This window comes from Tyto alba, unplaced genomic scaffold, assembly GCF_018691265.1.
Source record: "Tyto alba isolate M040663 unplaced genomic scaffold, T.alba_DEE_v4.0 Super-Scaffold_14, whole genome shotgun sequence".
NCBI classification, from domain to species: Eukaryota; Metazoa; Chordata; class Aves; order Strigiformes; family Tytonidae; genus Tyto; species Tyto alba.
The window spans coordinates 56,348,091-56,369,721 of NW_024881276.1; the positions used below are offsets into that span (position 1 = coordinate 56,348,091).

Here is a 21,631-nt window from a genome sequence, read left to right on the forward strand (position 1 = left end):
AGTGCTGGCACAGTGTCCCCACCCTGCCGCTAGCCTGCTTCGGTCTGACGTGTGCTCAATGGCCAATGTCTTTTGGGCTCTCTTCCAGCATTGGAACAATAGGAACTTAAACTTTCCTTTCCGTGCAGTGTAGCATCCTAACTCGGGCACATCTCCCTTGCTTGATGAGTTTGGTTAGAACAGCTGCTTAGACAGAGGAAAACCATCAGTCACTAAAACATCAGGCCAGATGTTTCCAAGGAGGAAGGTCAGAGCTGCAGCAAAGAGACGTGAGGAGATTAGAAACTGATTTCCACCCCCCACCTCCCCCAAGTCAAATTAAACAAAACGGGTAGCGGTTAGGGCTTCTCATGCTGTTCCTCATATATAATCTGAATGCAGTATGCTATACCTCTGCTTGTCGTGAGGCAGCTTCCACTGGCATTAAGGTGCTTTGGGTATTGAGGGCAGCGCGGACAGGAGTTGGTGGCTCGAGTGGAAATCTAGTGTGAAACAAGTCCTGTCTGGAAGGGCGAAAGAGTTTTGTTGGGTGACCTTTCCGTTATCATTGCTTTTTCCTCACTAAGTGCAGTGCAGCCCCTCGCTTCTTCCTTAGTACTGGACTAACTTGCAAGTGGCATCTGGCATCTGTCTGTTTGCCTTTTTACAGTGTGGTCTTGGTGTTTGCTCACCTGGGCCAACACAGGAATGGTCTGCAGAGGATGTCTCTAGCTGCAGTTAGGAGCAAAGACGGGAGCCCTGTCATTGTTCAGTGGAGGGGAGCGGAGCAATCATTCGGCAGCACAAGTTCCGTACCCAGTTGGTGTAAATCAGAGCAGACTGCAGCTTGTGAACAGTCTCGGAGCAGTCTGTGTCCTGGGTCATGCTAGTTTATAGCCAGCCTCTGCCTGACTGCTTGCCTGTCCTTATGCTTCACGCTGCAGTACTGCATGCTGAAACCGTTGTTTTCAAAGACATGCATTAAACACAAGGGCAGCTGTGTCTTGTTTGAGTCATGTAGCTGTTGTTTATGCTGTGTTGGCAGAACCAAGTATGACACTCAGTCTTTTAAAGTCTTAATCCTGGTTTATGACCCTCAATTGCTGGATGGCTTGAGCAAGGAAAGAAAAGCTGCTGTCTACTCCTCAAACTGTCAGTAGAGAAGATTTTATGTAAATTGTCTTATGGCAGGCAGTGACTCAGTGGCAGAGATGGGAATAGGAGCTTGTAAATCCTGACTCCCAGGCTCTGCCTTAACCACAGACCCATCCTACCTCTCTTGTTATGGCTCTTGATGTTCTGATTTTCCTTCTGCAGGCTTGTGGTTGCAGTAGAGGAGGCTTTCACTCACATCAAACGCCTCCAGGCAGAGGAACAGCAGAAAGCTCCAGGAGAGATGATGGACCCCCGTGAAGCAGCCCAGGCAATCTTCCCCTCCATGGCGAGAGCTCTGCAGAAATACCTTCGCACCACCCGCCAGCAACAATACCACAGCATGGAGAGCATCTTGCAACACTTGTCCTTCTGCATCACCAACAACATGACACCAAAGGTAACGCTTTCTCTAACGTAGGTGCAGGAAGGAGGGAGAAGGGGATGGCACATCTGTGTGTGCATGCAGAACATAAAACTGCCAAGGGAGGCGGGTGGAGGTTTTCATAGTTGCTGTCTGTGGTACGGTCAGTGCACTGTAGGTTGCATCAGGTCTTAAAGGGAAGTAATGTTTCCTCTACAGCATCTTCTGTCTGTTTTTATCTGAAAGTGCCTATGAGGGAATTGTTCCCATACCCAGTTCAGTAAAGGGAGTACCAAAGAAGTATTTGAGATGGTGACCTCGAGTCACAGGGAATTCTCCCAGCTGGCTCAGGATAGCAGCATGATACAGGTGGCAACCTGTAAAGGACTTTTGTTTTGGTTTGGGGGTTTTTTTGTTTTTTTTTGTCCCCTCTGCAGTGCTGGATTTCAGACTGCTTCTAATTATCTCCTGAATCTCTGTCTGTCTGACGGTTTCTAATTTGTGGGCCACTTGGTCAAATGTCAGTTTGCTGCTTTATACCCTGACTGTGACTGTTGACTTGCAGACACAGGGAGGGACTGAGTGATGGAGACAGATCACATAATCCTCTCCCATTCTCCATATTCCCTTCTAAGAACACACCACAAACCTAGAGAAGGGTTAGAAATGGCAGAGTTTACTCCTGGGAGTTTACCCAGGACTTAATATGCTAAGAGCAGAATTGGAAGCAAGAGATGGGGCTTAGCACCTTCTCACGGGGATCCACCGGGGATCTTGCCCAGGTATGCAAGGGGGAGTCCTGCTGCCATTAAGATTGCAAAGGAGACTTTAAAACACAAGTGATGTCTGTTCAGCTTTCAGTTTTGCAGCCTCAGTTGGGCTGCAGACATGGAGACATCGGCCTACCACCTCAGCTTGGCCTGAAGAAGTGAGGGCCACTCTCCTGTCTGTCTGTCTGGGACTGCATTTTTGGGATGGGTTATGGGGGCTGGTAGGGGAGAAATGGCCCCTACTCTACCGAACTGCTGCCGGATGCCAGAGCCGACAGCAGAAGCTGGGGCTGTAACTTTGCAAGCTCGCTGGGCTGGACTGAAAGAGGATCTCCTGTTGGTTGTGTCTGCTCCCGGGGTCTGGAAAGCTGGGAGGGACTGAGGAGAGGACGTCTGTTGAAGCGCGGAAGCTGAAACAGCTTGCAGTGTGGCAAGCCCATGCTCGCGAAGCTGTATCTGGGGATGGGAAGAGAGCAGTGATGCAGAGCAAGTCGTGGGGCCGGCGTTAACGCGTGTCCCTCTCTTGGCAGGCATTCCTGGAGCGTTACCTCAACCCAGGCCCAACCCTCCAGTACGACAGGGATCGCTGGTTCTCCAAGCAGTGGACGCTTGTCAGCGAGGAAGCGGTCACAAGCGGGTTACAAGACGGCGTTGTGTTTGTCCTCAAGTGCTTGGACTTCAGCCTTGTTGTTAATGTGAAGAAAATCCCCTTCATCAAACTCTCAGAAGAGTTCATAGACCCTAAATCTCATAAATTTGTCCTCCGCTTACAGTCTGAGACTTCAGTCTAAGGGATTTTGAGGGTGGGTTGTTTGGGGATTTTTTTTTTTTTTTTTCAATATCGTGCTTTCGGATTTCATTTCCCCAATGCTGACTGAAACTGGCAGATGATGGACCAGTAATATTTGACCATCTGCACTTTATTTGGAAAGGGGAGGGGGGAGCTGAGATATCTTATCTAGAAAGAAATATCTTAAGAGGCGACAGGGTGACTTGGCTCGGTTAGCTCAGCCTTGGAGACAGAACAGATTTATTTTTTTTTTTTTTTTTTTTCTTCCTCCCCCGCCCCTTTCCAGGCATACTGTAAATCTCACGCTCGCTCTTTCTCCACACAATTGCAAGGTCGGTTATTTTTGTTGGAGCGCTGCCGTGCGCGCGCCTCTGCTTTTGCTACCTGTAGCTGTTGCTGAGAGCGCGTTGCTCACCTCTCCGCTACAGAAACCTGCTTGCACGGGGGCATGGTAGTCCCTGCTCGCTCAGGGAGGAGAGGGTATCGAAGGGTGGGTGTGAGAGGGCTGCTCCTGTGAGCCACCTAATCTGGAGACTGAAGACTTTTTTTCTTTTCCTCCTCTCCATGTGCCCTCTTCTGTCAGTGCTGGACCTGTATGAGCATAGTGGGAAGATTTTGCGCTCTGTATCTCTGTGAAGTTGCTTGTCTTGAACTAGATCACCCCATCTTGCAGCTAGCTCTTCAATTTTTTTTTTTATTATTTTTTTTTTTTACCAGTGTTTGTTAGGGAAACTTTTCTATGTGACACAGCTCCCTGTTACCACCCACCTGCTTCCCTTTCTGCTGCTTGCCCGCGTCTTTTTCAGACACTCCCAAGGTTCTGTCCCCTTCTGCCTGGCTTTCCGAATGTGTTTCTCGAGCCACGGGTCCCCTCGGGCTCTGCCTTACCGCCGCTTCCTTTTGCACCTGCAAGGGCTGCGTATTTGCACTGGGACAGGGTAGGTAAGTAGCTGGCCTACTCCTCAGATAAATCACAGACCCTCCCTGTGTCTGACAGCCTCTTTGAGGGGAAGGGGGGAGCAGGCAGGAATGTGCCCCTCCCTCTGTAGCCGGCTTCAAGGGCGTCTGGAGGAAAGGCAGGCGCTTCCCTCCTTGAGGAGAGGAGCCAGGGAAGGGCTGACCTCTTCCACCTGCACTTGCTTCAGAGAACTGCTGTGCTTTGGAAACGCAGCCTGTCCTTTCCCACCGTGCGCCTTCAGCTATAGCTAAGAAATACCAAACTCTGTCTGAATGTTGAAAATCTGCCTGCCTTTCTTAGTCTTTCTGTACTGTGGGAGTTTCTGCTCAGTGCTGGGATCTGCTCCCAAGAGATGCAGTTTTGTTTGTAAGGCCGCTTTTGCCCATCAGTGCAGCTTCCGTGTGCAGCTTTGGCGTCACCTGAGTCCTGTGGGGTTTTGGAAGGTTTTTACATTTTAACAATGAGCCTGAAGTGGTGTCTGAAGTCTGATTGCTGGCACAGGACATCGTGTGACTCTCGAGCCAGCTCCGAGGCTGGCAGTGACCTGCCTTCAGTCAGGTCCCTTCCAGACTGCCCCCCCTCAGCTCTGTGGCAGTGGATTTGCATGTGTGAATGCAAATGCTCTGTTCATTCTGCCCAGTCTTTTGCCATGCAGATATCTCTATCAGGCAGGATCTGACCCTGCCCCTCGATACGTCTTAATGCAGAGGGCACCAGTTCAACAAGGTACTTAAGCCAGTGCCTTTCTTTGCCAGGGTGCATCGTCTGAGGGGGGCTGTGACAGCCCCTCCGGAACCTTTGGCCTTCCCCGGGCTCCTTCAGCAGCTCGTGGGGCTGCCTCCATGCTCCCACCAGCACGAGGTGGCCCAGCTAAGAGTGGGGCTCTGCTAGCCCTTCGTGGCGTGGCTGCTGTGGGCGGGCTGGTGGGAGGGAGTGGCCGTCTTAAGCCAGGCTGCTGGGTTCAGGGCTGGGGGATACAGCCTCTTCCAGCTTTCAGAGCATCGAGGCTGCGTGTCCGACAGCACCTGCAGATAGCCGTCTTGGGATCATAAGAGCGCCCTGCTGAGCGAGGGTCCAAAGTGGTGATTCCCCATCCAAGTGACACGTGCAGTGTCCTGCACCTTTCTTACAAGCGTGTAGTAGTCACCCGGATCCTGTCTTCCCCATGCAGTGTGCCAGACCTGGTTGTGAAGAAACTAGATGGTGTGGTACGTGACAGGATCAGGCCCATATCCCTTAAAGGATGAGAAGTAGCTAGAGCTTTCACTTCTCTGAACTTAGTGTTTGGGTTTCTTGCTATGTCAGGCTTTCTGGTAGTCTGTATGGGGACTCCATTATTGACTGTGGCCTTTGCAGTGTTTTATTTTGAAAAAATAAATTGGTTTATTACTTTTTTTTAAAAAAAGGGGGAGCATATAGTATTTCACACTTGGCTCTCCTAAAGATGCGTGTATCTGACTTTTATGATGTGCATAACCAGCAAGGTGGAAGAGACTGGGAGTAGGTTGGAAGACCATGGAGCACTTAAACCTGTGTGGTGGCTACTGCCTGTGGCTGAATTTGGCTCCTTTCTGTGAAGGCAGAACAAGAACAACCTTGCTGGGGGCTTGGGTGTGCTGTGTGCGCGAGAGCACCTTGTCACAGGCACCTCTGCAAAACTTCTTTACTTTCCCAGGATTTTCTTCCCCTTTTCTTTTCCCTCCCCCCACGGGGGGAGTTGTCTGACAGTATCTGCTCAGGAAACTCGTGTCTTAATTGCGTTAAATCCTTGAACACACGGAGATCCAGACGGAAGCGGCATGTGCTCACTCTGGGTCTGCTTCCTCATCTGTGTGCTGTGGTTCAGCACTGCCTTTTCTGCCTGCTGCCGAAAAGGACACTGCCAGTGGGGGCTGACTCCTACGTTACACGCTTTTCCCTGTGTCAGCAACATCAGTGTTTTGCCTGATGAAATCTGAAGGAGAGGATTTGGCCTCTCAAACAGTCTCTTTAGAGATGCAACCAGCTTAAGGGTGAGGACAGACTAAAAGGGGAATTGGGACTCCTGAGTGTTCCCTGGAGAGTTGTTTTTATGACTTTTCTTTTTTTTCAGGGTGTCTCTTGTTTCCCCTCTTGGTGCAAAGTCAGGGGACCACTGTCATACCTACCTCACTGGGCTGTTGTGAGGCTAAGCTCAACTTATCGTCAAGTGCTTTAAGATCCACAGATGGATCTGTGGCATCTATAGGAATTCAGACTCCTTATGAAAATCCTGAGCGGTGAGAGCAGACTGGTTTGTTTAACTCTGTTTATAGCCAGCTAATGAGTAAGAATTGAATCACAGGGAACGAAGCTCTGATCCAAATCCTGCAGTCCTTACTTCTGCAGAGCTTGCCAAGAGCTGAGCATAAATAAGGCTTGTAGGGTTTGCCAGCCAAGCACAGGCTGTATTCCTCCAAATGCCTCTGCTATCCTGCACTGTCTCCTTGCACATATTCTCCCTCTTCTCTCCCAGCCTGGATGCTTGTACCTCGATGGGAATTGTTGGTTTTTTTTTTTTAAATTCAGGTGGTTTATAAGACAACCCTGTTTGTGGTGAAGTAGACAATGTCACCTTCAGAGGAGATCCTTGCACTGGACATCCTTTGCTAAAGGCTGAACCATTTGAAAGGGTGCTACGTTGCCTAGCCAGGAGTGGTGTTGCCCCACTCCTCTTTTCCACGTTGGCGTTTTTCCTGTGACTCTCAAGTATGCTGCTTATACACTTCAAAGGCTTTGTTTTTGCTCTCAGACTTGTTACAGCCTAAATCCAAACCCATGCTGAGATCTTCCAAAACCAGATGCGGCTAAGGCTTTCAACTGTTCCAGAGCAGATGGAAATGGCTGTGGGTTTCCACGAAGGCTGGCTTTCTCTTGCATGGCTAAAGGGTGAAAAAGTCAGATTTCTTGCAGCTTCTGGTGGCATAGGAGTAGATACTAGACCCTTAATACCTTGCCAGTCCTGTAACTAGGCCTGGGCAAAGATTGCTAGCACATCTGCTTGCCCCTCATTGCCATGTGGGCGCAGCCACCCGTGTGTAGGCTCGGTGGGGCTGCCCCAGGTCTCAGATTCCTTTCCCGCTGACGGGAACAGAGCAGGCAGCACTCTCAGCAGTGTAATCATTCTAGCACTCCCCTCTGAAAAACGTACCAGCCCCTGACCAAGACCCTGTGGTCAGCTTGGGGAGGTGGTGGAGGGGGGGCTTCTTGCAACCGCCGGTTTTCACCGTGCGGAGGGGGAGACGTTGCCACCCACAGACGGCTGTGGGTAGCCGGGTAGCTGAGGAGGGATGTGCCGTGCATGAAAAGGTGGTGTGGTGCAGCTTGCTCGCAGGCCAGGGTCAGCTCCTGCTTCAGGGGTGGTCCTGAGTGCCTTCAAGAGCAATCTGCCCTGGAGGGGGATGTTGGAGAGAAAGGCAGATCTGATTTCAGCCATGGCCAGCAATTCCTCTGACTTCTGCCTCTCAAAATTTTCCTGCCAGCAACTTCAGCTACTCCAGCTCCCATCCTCCCCTCCCAGTGTTTTTCCCCATGAAGTTCCCTAGTGAAGCAGAACAAGTATCCACTGGGATGGGAGGTGCTAGAGTTGCAGTGTGGAGCTCCGGAGCAGCTCACAATAAGGTCCAAGTTTGGGGGAGATCTGAACAAATCCCAACCCTCGTGGAACCTCTTAACCCTTTCCTTTGGGATGAGGATCTCCACGCAAAGCCTCGGGAATCTGCTGTTGCCAAGTGTGCCAGAAACTGCAGGAACCAGTTTCTGAAGCCGACCCTGCATAAGTAACTTTTAAAAGTCTTGTTTGAGATGTGCTTGTTTCCAACGCTTGCTGCTGAAGAAACTGGAAAGGTCCATACCTGACTAAACGTGGAAACCTATTCAAGCCAATTTCATCTTGCTTACCAAAACTTGGAAATCTGCCCTATTCAAAGGTAAAACAAAAGTCTTCAGCAAAAAATGCTGTAGCCTGGACCCAGGCTCAGCTCTTCAGTTGTGCTCATTTCTGCTCTGCCGTACAAGAGCTGTGTGAGGGGTGTGTGCAGACGTCTGTTTTCTCATTCAGCTTGTGTGTGTCTATGTGCTTTTTTTTTCCCTTATAGGTGTGTGTGTTACACATGTCTAAAGCCTCAAGCCAGGCTTGATGGTTCAGTGTTTAAACTGTGTTAAGAAGGAAGCTCTCTTGGGATTAAGCTGTTCATTTGGGGTTAGTTTTGGGTTTGTTTTTTTTTTTGTTGTTTTGTTTTGTTTTTTTTAAAAAAAAAAGCAACCCCCCTCCCCTCAAAAAAACCCAGATTTCTGTTCTCTGAAAGGAGATGGCTGTGGGCCATGAAGTCTCCTACAGGAACGTGAATCCTCCTGCGATAGATGATGACCAAAAGTTGCCGTTCGCGACAGCTGCTCTGTGACCCGGGTGGATTGCTTTGGGGCGCTCCTGAGCTGGGTCCCCGCCCCGCCAGCGGTACAGCTGGTGTCAGCTGCCCCTCTGCATCCCTCCAAGAGACTCCGTGGTTTTTATCCCCGTAATGTACCAGAGCCTTGCGGGCAGCCAGCCCTGCCCTACATGTGCCCTGCCCAGAGAGGGAATCCTTCCCTCTGGCTGCTTCCCAGGCACCTCTCACCAGCTCTACCATGCTTGGGGGTATCTCCTGCGTGCACGGGGGGATGCTGTGGCTCGCTACCTGCACAGATATAACTGTGAAGGAATCTTACACTCTTCTGTGCCTGTTTCTTTGATTCAGCATTATTGTGTCTTGGGGAAGGGGATGGGAGCGAATGCCCTTCCCTCACTCTCTTTTGATCACTGTGTAATAACCTTTTTCTACACAAACTGTGTATAGTAAGATGGGTTTTGCCAAGATTTTCTAAATAATAGACACTAACCAGCATTTCTTTTTTTTTTTATTTTGTTTCTTTTTTCCCTTCTTTGCACATGTGACTTTAACTGCAATGGTACATGGTCTTTCTGTTCTTTTCTAATCGTGAACTTCAGTAAGCAAATTCCTGGTGTCTGTGACATTAATGCACTGTGGGTCTAGCCTAGTAAATTGTTCTGTTCCAAGCTGGGTTCTCTTAAGTTATAGCTGGATGGGGTTTTGTTGTTTTTAAACTGAAACATAAAACCGTTTTACACTTTGCATATTTTGTACAGTAAAATTCTGGAAATAAACTGAAACCAGATTCGATAGTACCACTCCTTCCTCTTATCCTTTCAGACAAAAAAGAAAGCTTTTCTGTCCTTCAAGCATTCCTTAGCTGTGGCAGGGAGGGGCCCTGCAAACATGGGGTTTAACCTTTTTGAGGCTGTCTTTTTGTCACCCTCATTCTAGACCTTTCTGATCTGCCCTGCCACAGTAAAATGCAAACTCATTTATCACTCCTGAAGAAAGACTTGTAGGTGACTGCTTTGAACGCCTTGAAATCTCAAATGATGGGGAGCAAATGCAGCTGGGGGGGGGGGAGCAGGACTAGAGTGGGAACAGGTTTTTCTGCCTCCTGTCTTCCCATAGTTTGCACACAAATTATGAAGCACAGGATTCATTGAGAAGTTCCTTATTTGGACCTGGGGAGGAGGAGGAGTGGCGAGAGGTGGAAAAGCCAGTGCTCCTTGTTTGTGTGGATGGGAGCCTGTGCTCTGCTAAAACAATGTGCGGTGATCTCGCCTCAACAGCAGCGGTGGGTGCGGCTTTCCCCACCTCCAGTTTCCATCACTGGCATGCCAAGAGCTCGGAAGGACCAAGGGGCCATGCCCAAGGAAACACGAGAGCAGCCTTCTTGCCTAGACAGTCTTCGGTACCCGTTTTTCAGGAAAGCCCCCTTTCATGGGGAGTGCCTGCCTGCGCAGCTGGGCCCTGCCCAGCACATCTCCTGCGTGCCTTCGACCGCTGGAAAAATCCACAGGATGCTGCTGTTGCAATGAAAAATGTGCAGCGGTTGTGGAGATAAGCCGCGCACATCTGAACGCTGGTGGAGAGAAGCAGCCACGTGGGTAATTCTCTGTCCGGGGGGGAGGTGGAGGTATTGAGGCCACGAAGCACAGAACTGAGGCCCGAGAGGAAGCAGGAAGGGTGGGATGGGGGTGTGCTCCGTCCTGCCTCCTGCCCTCCCTTGATCTCTTCACTTGTGATCCGTCCCCCTCATCCTGCCGGTGCTTTGGCGGTGCCCAGCCCCGGGCTGTTGGGAGCGCAGCTCCTGGAGACGGGCAGGGGAAAAGGAAACGAGAGTGCCGCTGCCCTGCAGAGCCTGTGATGGCTGCGCAGCCGTCGCTGCCCCGCGGGGGAAGGCCTGACTTGCCGGGCTGGAGCTGCGTTAGGCAAAGGCCCTGTGGGAGTCGGCCGCAGGTGTGTCGCGGGAAGGTGTAAGAAGCAGGAATTTGGCACAACCAAGGTAATGGGCTTGGCGGCCTCGTCCTAGGCTCTTGGCTTCGAGATCTGTGTCTTTGCGTACAAGTTCAGCGTGCACCGTGTCATTTGTGGCTTAGCGCTGATACCAGATCAACACCCAACTGCTGCCATTCGTGGCGCTTTCTCTCCTGCCGTGGGTTGTGGGAGCCGATGGAAGGAACAGGCTTTGCTAGAGGGACTAGTTCCCTTGGCCTTTGCCCAGAGCTCGGCTATCTGAATCATAAGGGGCTGTGGTGCGTAGCTCAGCAGAAATTAGAGCTGAGGGTGCTGTTCTGGTTTGGCCAAGTCTTTCACTGAAGTTGTAAGGGTCTTTGAGGTGTGGTGGAGCCTCGGGTGCAACAGCTGGTTAAGTGTTACCAACCCAAACCTCTGACAGAAAGGGGATGGAGGCTTTCACTGGAAAACAAGGCTTGGAAGTACAGAGCGGCACGCTGAACAAGAGGTAAGTACCTGCCTGAGGGACAGACTAGGGTCACTTGAGAAGGAGATGCCTTTCCTGCAGTGCCCTTCCTGACCGTAAGGGCATAAGGCTGTCACTACCCCGAGACAGCACAGCAGTGACCACTGGGGTTGAGTATCTGGTGGCCGAAGTGTGGCTTAATACGTAAGAAGATCGACTGACCCCCAGTAGGCGACGGGACCAGGCCTCACAGTTATGGATTGTCAGAAAATATCAGCTTTGGGGAATTCAGTGGGGAGGTATGGGGCAAAGGGGCCGCACGCAGTCAGGGTATAACAGATGGATTAAGAAAGGGACTTGTCACCTTAGGCAACTGGCTCCAAAGCCTCGCGTGAAGCACTAGCAACACCTCACCATACAATATTGTCAGCTGAATTAATAGTTCAATGAAAACATCTGGCTACGGAGGTGGGCAGGGCTTTAAGCCCCAACACAGCTTCTCCTGCTGCTATACACGCTTTGCTGTCGCAGCCTCAGATCTGAACTCACGAGAGGTGCAGGGAGGGGTTGGACTTGAGGGCTTCCACGAGGCCCCAGAGCTCAGGGTGGGTATGAGGGGAAGGGGACCCCTCAGCAGGACGGGATGTCTCACGGCAGCATGCAGGAAGGGAAGGTGTGTTGGGAGTCGGCCAAGCGCAGCACTTTGATTTGCCTTTCAGCACTGCTCCTGAGTTTATGTTGGAGTGGGAAGGTCGTGGGTTTGGGTTACAGTCCTTTCCGGTACTGACAGATAATCCGCTGGGGCAGAGGTGTCTGTTCCCTTTTCACCTGCGTATCCGTACACTGCCGGGTCAGGAGGTGCTGAGAGAAGAGGGAGCAGTGAGCATAACATGTCTGCAGATGTAGGTAGGGGTGGTGTTGTGCGGTGACTGCATATGCATAAACCACTATCTATGAACATGGTTACCCGGGGTTGCTTTGAAATGCTGTAACAAGTTTTACAGCCTTGCTGCGAGCATGTGTGCTGGTTTACGCTGACACGTTGCTACTAAAATAGAGAGTACCCCAAGTGGGAAGAAAGCTGTTTTCCTGTTTCTCACCGTGTCTCTGTCCCCCTTCATAATGACCTTGGAAAAGGTTGCAAGTTGTTTTATTTTTTTTCCCTGGCTACTGCTTACATAGTGGTCTGTGATCAGATTGGGGCCCACTGCAAGACTGCCAGCCTACTCCAAAGTCCTGAGCTGATCTTCCTCCAAAATCTGGGGAGCTAAAGGGGTGAAGATGGCCACTTCTGTATATGACTTGGGGCTTGCTCGGGTTCCAGCTCAGCTGATGCAAATAACCTGTGGACACCAAGAGCCCTCACGCAGCGGTACTGCTGCTTGCTGGCCTCCCAAAGTCCGTGGGTCCTGCCTGTGGGAGGAGGAGAACGCTTCTTTGGTGGTGGGGCCATGGCCAAGACAAAGGGAACAAGCAGTCTTTGGGCTCTGTGTGGGCAGCACCAAATACAAAGAAGGGAGATAACTTTCACCTTGTGGGTGTGCATTTGGGATAGCTCAGTGTGTTCACCTTGCTTATGTATCAAAATACGGAGGAATAGCAAAACCTCGAGAGAGACGGTAAGACAAGGAGGAGACAATGTGAAGTCAGTGGAAGAGACCTTGGAGAACAGGTTGTGGTTTTTCCCTCCAGCATCCTTAGAAACATGAAGGTACAAAGATTTTAAAAACAAATTGCTCTCGGCATGAAGCTATTCTGTAAATTGAAACATTTAAAGTCTCTTCCAAAGGCTTAGACATCCACAGTCTTGGTTGTCTTTTTTTTGTCTTTTTTTTCTTACTACTTGAAAAGGTAGCAGAAATGAAAATTTGATGCATGGAGAGAAAGGTGTTCTTGATAAAACAAATTTGATTCAGCCTCTCTGGAATTTTTAAGAGACACTCAGAACTTTTTAGGTCTTTGGACCTCTCTTCATCACGAGTCAGATGCTGTGAGCATGCTTTAAAAGAGGGAACGAGAAGGAGCTGATTATATCTGGGCCACATATGTGAACCAGATCTGCAAACCTTTTAGCTGCTATTTTGTAAAGCTCATTCTTGAGTACTCATAATACCAGATCCTACAGTTGATTATAATTTTGCTTTGTAAGTGGTTGTGAGAAACTGGTTTAGTAATTCAGTAACCAGACTGTGGGAAATTGTGCGAATTCCTTCAGTGATTTCATTTTGTGGGGACTAAAATGTTCTTCAAACTTTTAGTTACTTTTGTCATTCAGTAGCTTCTTTCTTTGTTGCTAGCAGGAGCAGGGCATTGACATGCTGGGTTGAATTTTAAATCAAAAATGTAACACCAGGCAAACTTCAGGGCTGCTCTCTGTTCGAACATAATTTTATTTTTACCTGTGTTACTGAGGGAGGCACCTGATTCAAGCCGGGCTTCCTCCAAATCCAAAAAGCGGAGGGTGAGGGATCCCATGGCTGTTTAAGTCATTTGTTACCCACGACAGAAGGAAGGCTGAGCCAGGACAACTACTGGTGGTCTTGAGCAGGTAGTTGGCTTTCTGGCTGCTGTTGAAATATGAGATAACCCCTCCAGCAAACTCAGTTCATTTAAGCCTCAAAGCTTATTTATTTCTCATGTGTGAAGTCATGCCACTTGTCTTCTGCTCCGGTGATGTAGTGGTGTGATTGCTGATGGGGGTTACTGATCTCTTCCTGCAGTGGCAGCAGTCGGCACTTGGTGTCAGGGTGATAGTTCCTCATCTGGATTTTGGGGACAATGGGAAAAGAAGCGCACCCAAAAAAAACCCCTGGTATTTCCTCAGTGCCCAGGCTGGTGAAACAGTGTGTCCCACCTATCTCCCCCAAAAGGAGAGCCAGTCTCAGCCTTGTCCAGTTGGCTTTCCCCTTGGGAAGGAAATGTTGTCCCACCCTGCGTTCACAGCCACGGCTCATGGCATTGGGGTCCACCACAGCTGGCTCCTGGCAATGGCACGAGGGAGGCTGATGCCTCCGTGGGCTGGGGGTGAGCTCAAGCAGTAGGGACAGGGGAGGGCCTTGTCGTTAAGCGATCTTCGATACCATATGCTGGGGGGATGGGTTGAGAAGAGGAAAAGGGGCTAAATAGGAATGGGGAGAGACAAAAAGATTAGGGGAGCCAGCGAAGACCAGAAGAGTAATAGGTCACAAGGGATGAAAAGAAGGTGAAAAAGCTATGTTTTCTTCTTGTTTTCCATAGCACTGGGGACAATACCAGAAGACCTTTGAGTGCTTTGCTGATCTCCTTCACCACAGGGACTTGGCAAGAGAAGGGTTGAGGAGGGAGCGGAAGCGGGGAGTGAGGCACCGGAAGGATCTTTGCTTCCATCCCAAAAGCTGCTTGTAATCTGAATCCAGAAATGGGTCTTCAAGCTGCAAGGAAGCTCTGTAGGTTTTTTCCCCCCCTGCCTTTAAATAGTTTAGCACCTTTTAATCCTGGCAGGGAGCGTTCTGGGGTCTGGGCCAAGAGGGCTGGCTCTGCCCTGGACCTTGCCCCATCGCCCGTGTTATCATTAGACATCATTTTCTGCCAAACAGATGTGAGAGCCATCCCAGGGCTGGCCTCGGGGGGTACTGACTTGAAGGGCTGCTTTGCCCAAATGCCAGTGGTACAAAGGAGTGGGGAAAAGGCAGGGGATGCTGAAGCGCAGTGGGTTGACACACAGAGTCTTGGGTCTCAGGTAGGACACAGTCCTGCTGGTGCAGCCTCATTATCGAGGTTAATTATCCTTCCTGCTCTGCTCTGCTGCTTCTAGTTTCTAGCAGACAGTGTTGCACTGCAGGGCGTAGATGTACCTAGGGTGTAAAAGTAGCCAGAAGGCAGTTTGCTTTGCCCCGGAGGGCTTTGGTGCTTGTTGCTTGTTCACCCATTCTCCCTCTTCAGGCGCCCCAAGTCCAGGAATTGGTGTGCAACTGGCTGTTTGGGGGACTCGCCCAAAGCCAAAGCTTTGCTGGGGCAGAGAAGAATTCACATGCAATCCTAGCCTATTTTCACAGGACTGCAAGTCAGTGGCAGCTGGGAAGTGATATGTTCCTGTCTAATTAATTATTTCCCTGGGAATAAAAGGCAATGGTTTTTGTTTGGTCTTGGTAATGAATCAATCATTTCTGAAGTATGATGTGCAGACAGACATGGAGAACCAGCCGGTGTCCTGAGCCGTGCATGCATGGTGGCATATGGCTGAGCAACTTCATTCTGGGCTGGGAGGCAGCTGAGATCTCTGGTTTCACTACAGGGTTGTTTCTCTCCCAAGGGCATCACAGGAGACTCTCACCACTCCTCAGAAACATCATAAAAAATGCTGACACTGAAAATATAGAGTAATCTCTGATTTCCAGAGTGCCTCCCTTGTCCTCTTCTTCTGGAGCTGTTTCCCAAATGGTTGACATTAGCTCAGAGCCGTTTCAGCTTCACAGAGCCTCTCCATCAGTGTCCATGGATCTGCTGCAAAGGCAGAAGCTTTCTCTTTTGTACTTCTGTATGATAGCTGCAGTATGTGGCTCTTGATGGGTTTCCCTCTCCCTTGATCATAGTCCATGAGCAGCGTGGGGCGGCCTGTGGTACCGCACACCAAATACACCCCTATTCTGCGGCCCGTGGCCCCGTGTCTGGGGACTGGGAGGAGGTGGTGTACAACTTCATGTTCTCGCCACATATCACTTGCGAGGAGGGTGCCCACTGTCGTTGGGGGCTGGTAAGGCTAGGTTTTTGGGTACTTTGAAGTGACGGATCAATCTGAAGCACTCGCAGTTGGATGAGGGCAAAATATAATTCCTTGTCTTTACGTGTATTAAGATCCATTTAATATAAATGTCTAATTAACACTTTGGAGGAAAAGAACTATTTGCCAAGAGAGGGACAGTCCTAACAGACTTGCCTGCAGAAACAGTCAGTGCTGTTCCCATACGTGTTTTGGTTTGTTGTTATTTTTTTTTTTTTAATAAAGATGGTTTTTTTGCTGGTTCCTCATCAAACATACTGACCTTTTGCTTTTCAGTGGGCAGCGTTAGGCTGACTTTGCTCCTTAGGGCCGCAAGTGTCTTTTAAATGCTAATTGTGACTTCTTCTGACAGAGGAGCCCAGGAACACCCGTGCCTGGGTCCTGCGTATGAATCCTCCCCATACCACTATCTTACCTGTCACTGCAAGGAAGACACTCAAGTTCAAGCTGTCATCTCCTTCACAAGGGATATTGCCTCGTTCGGTGGTTTGGTCACTATGAACTCAGGGCAGACCAGGTGTTATGGGTGAACGGGCAAGACTTTGCTTCATTGCTGCAATCTTTCCCCTGCTGCAACGTTTTCTTAACTTTTTATCTGTTCATCCCAAAAGCTGACAATAAAAAATTCCCATTCGTGGGCAAAGAGAACAATGGAAACCATAACAGAGGGATGAGGGAAGAGAGAAAGGGTGGGCCCATCAAGGACTGTGCTGCCACGTGAAGGAGTGGCAACCATAGGATTAGTCCTTTCTGTCATAAGGGAAGCTTTCTATAAACCACCGACACCAACCTTAGTATGAGGTCAGCCTCTGTGGCCTCTGTATAAGCCTAAGCACTGCTACATTCATTATTTTTTTTTCCCCCGAGCTCTGTTGCTTGGTACACTGAAACATGTAGGAGCCTGCGAAGCACGTGCGCACTTGAACATGACCGTGGTGCCGTTTGCAGGGTCTGCCTGTGTAAGCTGCATCTCTCGGAGCAGCTAGAGGGGTACATCAGAATAGACGGGCATCCACAGCAGGAGGGGAGGTACACGGAAAATGCCCAGGCAATCAGGATGTCTGGAGACAGTGGCAGTTAGGAAAGACAGCAGTGCAACTTTTCGTTTATTCTTCATGGTTATAGAAATTCAGGGCACTTTGCAGTGACTCATCTGGAGCTGCAGGGCCTGTGCAAACCTTGTGCAGGGTGACACTGTACGTGTTTTACACCTGGGAATAAACCCAAGTTAAAGATAAACAAGTACTTTTCTCACATGAGTATTTGTCCCTTAATCACAGACTAGGGGACTACTAAATGGCTAGTTTTGCCTGTTCTTGCTCCTTACCAATGCGCAGCAGCGAGACCTTGGGTCCTGCTTGCTCCCTCTCTCTCTGAGCTGGATCTTCCAGCAAACCTCTCAAGGAAACAGCTGAAAGGCAAGAGCAGGAGGAGGGTGCTGGGCACCCCTCCAGCTGGGAGAAAGGGATGGTGAGTGAAAGAGAGGAGGGGACCTGAGAGCACTCTGCATTTCAAGGCTTTTGAAAGTTTCCACCAGGTCCTCTGGGGTAGGGCTGTGTTGTTCATAACCCCAGTGCGACCAGGTGGATGGTCTCCCCAAACACACTCAACTCAAGTCTTCCAGGCAGTGCTTGTGCGTCATAAAGAAGCAAGAAAGGGCAAAATAGTTGACCTGGGGGATTTGCTGGCCTGTCCATCTAATAGGCTGTGCCTTAAAAGCACAGGTTGGGTGTTTGATGTTCAGTGAGGAGCTAACGTGGCCTATGGTCATATACTATATAAGCACAGTATTCATTTATATACATAGAGATATACAGATATCCAACTGCGCGTTGTTCATGCAGACACCTTCCACCAAGGGGATACGGCACATGTAGGAATATATCAGTACTTCAGCTTTTGTATACCAGCAGTTTCAAATTTCTATTTCAGCTAATGTAGAGAGAGAGAGAGTCAAAGAGACTGATCAACAGGCAGGAAAAAAAAAAATCTATAAAATCTTGCTTTGCAGTTCATCTGATAAAGGAAATATGTAGTGTGTAAAACCTTGTTTCTCATTAGGCTGATTTGAATTTGTATAACGAGTTCTGATTCCCCTGTCCCTTGCACCGTTATTTCCCCTAACATCACTTACCTCTGACATAAGCCAGTACAAGAAAGGTCAGAACAATGTTTTTCATCTGTAGCAAGAGAGGACATATGTACCCTACCTATACTAACAAGTCTGAACGACGGGAGAACGTATTTATAAAGATAAAACTACCTCCAAACTCTCCATTCATTGCACTATTGTCAAACCTAATAAGCTAAGACAATTGAAATCTGCCGGCATGGGAAAGCAGGGAGACCTAACACTGTTGCAGTGACCTGCACGTGGGTGGTGCTGCACTCGCCAGGACTGAGTTGCTGACCCTTCGCTTTGTGAGTGACCCCCCTGACTGCAAACTGCTGCCCTGAGCTCCTTCTCGGTCTGCAGTCAAAAGAGGCTTCTCACGCCTAAGCAGGGAGTCTCTAAGCAGGGAGTAACTGTGCAACTGAATACTTAAAATCCAAACAGCTTGAATCCTTTCACTGCTCATTGCCCGATGCACGTTATCCAGCATCTAATATGGTTGGACAGATGTATTCCCTCCCAACATCTTGGTCATGGGAAAAGATGCTGTGTAGGCTTTGGGTTAAAAACCAGCTAAAGCTGGAAAATCATGGGGAATAGGAGGGCTTCAGGATGGGCCCTGTGAATCTTTCCACTGGCAGGAGTATGCTGTCCCACCTTCAATCCAGCTGAGGTTCACCTGAAAGGGAAGGTAGGCCCAGCTCAGACCTGGCTGCAGATGTTTGGAACTGGCCTGGGCTCTGCTCTAGTGTTTCTTTGGGGTTGTGGCTCAGTGCCGTGATCTTCAGCCTCAAGAGTTTGGGCTCAGACCTGGATCAGCCTTTCCAGCAGTTCAGGAACTTGCAAGCTTTGATGTCCTATATCAGACCACCTGCACTTACCCTATCTTTTGGCCCGAGCTTTCAAGAAGAAAGAGGTTCAACCAGGGACCGTGGTGTTTGGTTTTCCATTGTGCTGCCAGACAAGAATATCCAGGCATTACGCGGAATCACTGCAAACTCAGATAGAACCCCTAAAACCTTCCCCTCCTCCCAAAGCTTTTTGCTGCTCCTAGCATGTTAATGAGTAGAACTTGCAGGATTGAGCAGTCTTGGCAGAGTAGCTGCAAAGGGCATTATGTTTAATAAAAGGACTAAACTTTACAGTGGCCTTCCCTATGTCTTGAAGTGAGATTTGGTCTTTGGATGTTAAGTGCTGGGCCGATGAGCATGGAAAATTCAAACTGGCTCCCTGCATCCCTCTGGCAGTGAGCAGGCAGGCACTTTTCTCCTGCCCTGGGACAGTCGGGGCAGATTCCCTGCGGATTCTTATTGTCCTTACTAAGGAGGCATGATTTGCAGCGGTGCTGGGTGCCTGCAGGGACAGCCCCGGTGGCTCAGCACCGCTGAGAATCAGGCCGGGGGAGTCCCAGCAAGGGCAGGGGCAGGGGGAGCGGGGCAGGAGGGGGAAGAGGAGCAGCGGTGCTTGCTGACGCTCAAACACAGGTCTTCCGATGGAGGGACCTGCCGCAGGGGGAGGCCTCTCGGCCCCCACAAGTCAAACTGCACAGAGTCACAGTTAGTCATCGTCATCGTCGTCGTCGTCGTCGTCGTCATCATCGTCATCATCGTTGTCGTCGTCGTCGTCGTCATCGTCGTCGTCATCGTCGTCATCGTCTTCGGTATTTATCTTCCCAGAGAGCACGTCCTCTATCCAGTCCTCCAGCTCCTCGGCTGTGGGCAGGTCATCGTCATCTCTGATGTCCATCCAGACGCTGTCAGCCTGGGGGGGGGACAGGTGGTGGGGGATCAGGCACCCTCAGAGGCGCGGGGAGGAGATTGGGGGTCAGGGTTGGACCGCGGGTGGGATGCAGGGCTGGTGGTGGCATTACCTCCCCCTCTCGCCACAGCCTGTGGGCAGGCTCAGCCACAGCGTCTCGCTGCCCACCCCCTGGGATTACCACTTGCCCCCGAAGCGCTGCTGCTCCTGCCTAGGGGCAGTGGGACCCGTCAGTGGGTCTACGTGAGCGTGCGGTACCGTTTGCCCGGGGTTAGATGTGTGCCCGCTGCCTGTTCCTCTCCTGCACTGCCGACACCTGTGAGCAAGAGCAGCATCCACCTGATGCCTTGTCCTCAGTTCTGTAGACACCAAGTCTACATAAAGAGATGTCCTGGTTGGGGCTGGAATAAAGTTCCTGTTTGTTTTAGTAGCTGGAGGAGTGCTGCAGCCCCCTGAGACCCCAGGGGCTGCCCAGGTCTGAGTGCCCTCACCTGTGTGCGGGGGTGGGGGGAGCACAGCTGGAGGGCTGGGCCCCGATTGGCCAATATCCCATGTCATGTGACATTGCCCTCACTATATAAAGGCAGGAGTGGGCCAGGAGGGGCTCTCACTTCTGGGAGTGTGGCCGTGGGGTCTTTGTGTTGGGGATCACCGGTGGGAGCAGGCGGGTGTCGGTCGGCGGGGGGTGAGCAGCTGTATGGTACATTACCTGCCGATACTGCTGTCAGCGTGTTGTTCTGTTACTCTTATTAAACTGTTTTTATATCAACCCGCGAGTCTCCCTTTGCCCCTCTGATTCCCTCCCCATTCCCAAGTGAGGGGAGGGTGGGTGAGCGGCTGTGTGGCATTTAGCTGCTGAGTAGGCTGAAACCACAACAAGAGAACACAAAGAGGCCTATGCCGGCTCCACCTGCATTGCCTCAGTTCACGGGACATCACAGCGTTTCCCTCCTTCCCTCCAGAGCCCTTCTGGGACCTCTTTCTTTACACCCTCCTGTCAGTACCCCTTCTCCCCAGTCTCTTTTACCATCGCCTTTGCCTCAGGACGTTGCTCTGGACTCTCCACACGTGATAGTGGTTCCTCCTCTTGGAAGAGCCTTTCCTCAGATCATCTCAACCATGCTCCAGCTGAAGAATGGTGAAAAACAGTGATGCCCTGGACTACAGGTGCCCCTTGCTTTTTTTCTCCAGCTGTCTGCATTACTTCCACAAACTGGAGGGGGTAGGGGGATTCAGTAAGAAGGTGCTGTCTGAATTTTGGCTGTTACCCAGGGACAGGAAGCATAGCTTAGATGGTCTCTGAGGACTGGAAATGAAAGGTTTTCTCTTGGCTTTGCTATAGGTTCCTTGGATAAATGCCTGGCTAAGCCCCTTTCCCTTCACTGACTCCCCTCCATAAAATAGGATCAGCCTCCTATTTTGCAAAGGTGGTGTGTGGCTACCCCATTCAGCATTTGATGTTGCAGAAGTGCTTTTCATATGTCAGAAGATAACTACTGGTTTTTGCAAATGCACCCAACTTCTTTCCCTGTCTGTGGTACCTAATTCCCTTTGGTTTATGGCTTGATAAAAAGCCAGACCAATTTCTGCTCAAGGAAATCTGTTTATCCTTTACAATATTTTCCTCCTGGAACCCCAAAACTGTAATAAAAGAGAGGCATGCAGCTCTTGCTTCATGCACGTGATCTTGTCCCCAGCCTCAGGACTGTTTGTGCAGCAAAAAGCGACACCTTTAAATAATGGGAACAGGAATGAACCCATTGCACTAGAGAAGATGATGTGCAAATAAAGCAGCAATATTTTACAGAGCGTCATTGCCCTGGTCCTGAGCCACTACGATGTGACGGGCCAGCAGGGGACACTGGGAGCTCTGGTGTTTGTATTGGCAGGTTTTTAGAGAAGTGATGGGGTCACAGGGGTTATGTCTACTGAAGCCAACAGCAGTGTTTATTTTTACTCTGTTGTGTAAGCCCCACTTTGTACCTGTGTAACTTGGCTGAATGCAGTGATGTAACACTGAAATAATGAAATGAGCTCAGTGTTTGTTTTAGCTATCACCCGCCAACCTAGAACTTTCTTAAATCTCTCTCTTGAGGAATAAAAAACAGACTTAAAAGGAATGAAATAAAAACTACAAATACTATAATCAACAACCTGAAACATTTACTATAT

General features: G+C 50.0%; 2 protein-coding genes across 2 annotated transcripts in view; one reads left to right on the top strand and one right to left on the bottom strand.

Moving 5' to 3' along the window:
• VANGL1 (VANGL planar cell polarity protein 1) overlaps positions 1-9,216 on the top strand; it is a 45,522-nt gene extending 36,306 nt beyond the window's left edge. Inside the window, 2 exon segments of the mRNA XM_033005186.2 lie at positions 1,297-1,531; positions 2,796-9,216. Coding sequence (XP_032861077.1) covers positions 1,297-1,531; positions 2,796-3,056 — 496 coding nt within the window. The 3' untranslated portion in view covers positions 3,057-9,216.
• Positions 9,217-17,461: 8,245 nt separating this feature from the next.
• The window catches only part of CASQ2 (calsequestrin 2), a 35,750-nt gene continuing 31,580 nt past the window's right edge, over positions 17,462-21,631 (bottom strand). The window contains exon 11 of the mRNA XM_033005184.2: positions 17,462-19,462. Within this exon, the coding sequence (XP_032861075.2) occupies positions 19,259-19,462 (204 nt within the window). The 3' untranslated portion in view covers positions 17,462-19,258. The remainder of the gene's footprint in view (positions 19,463-21,631) is intronic.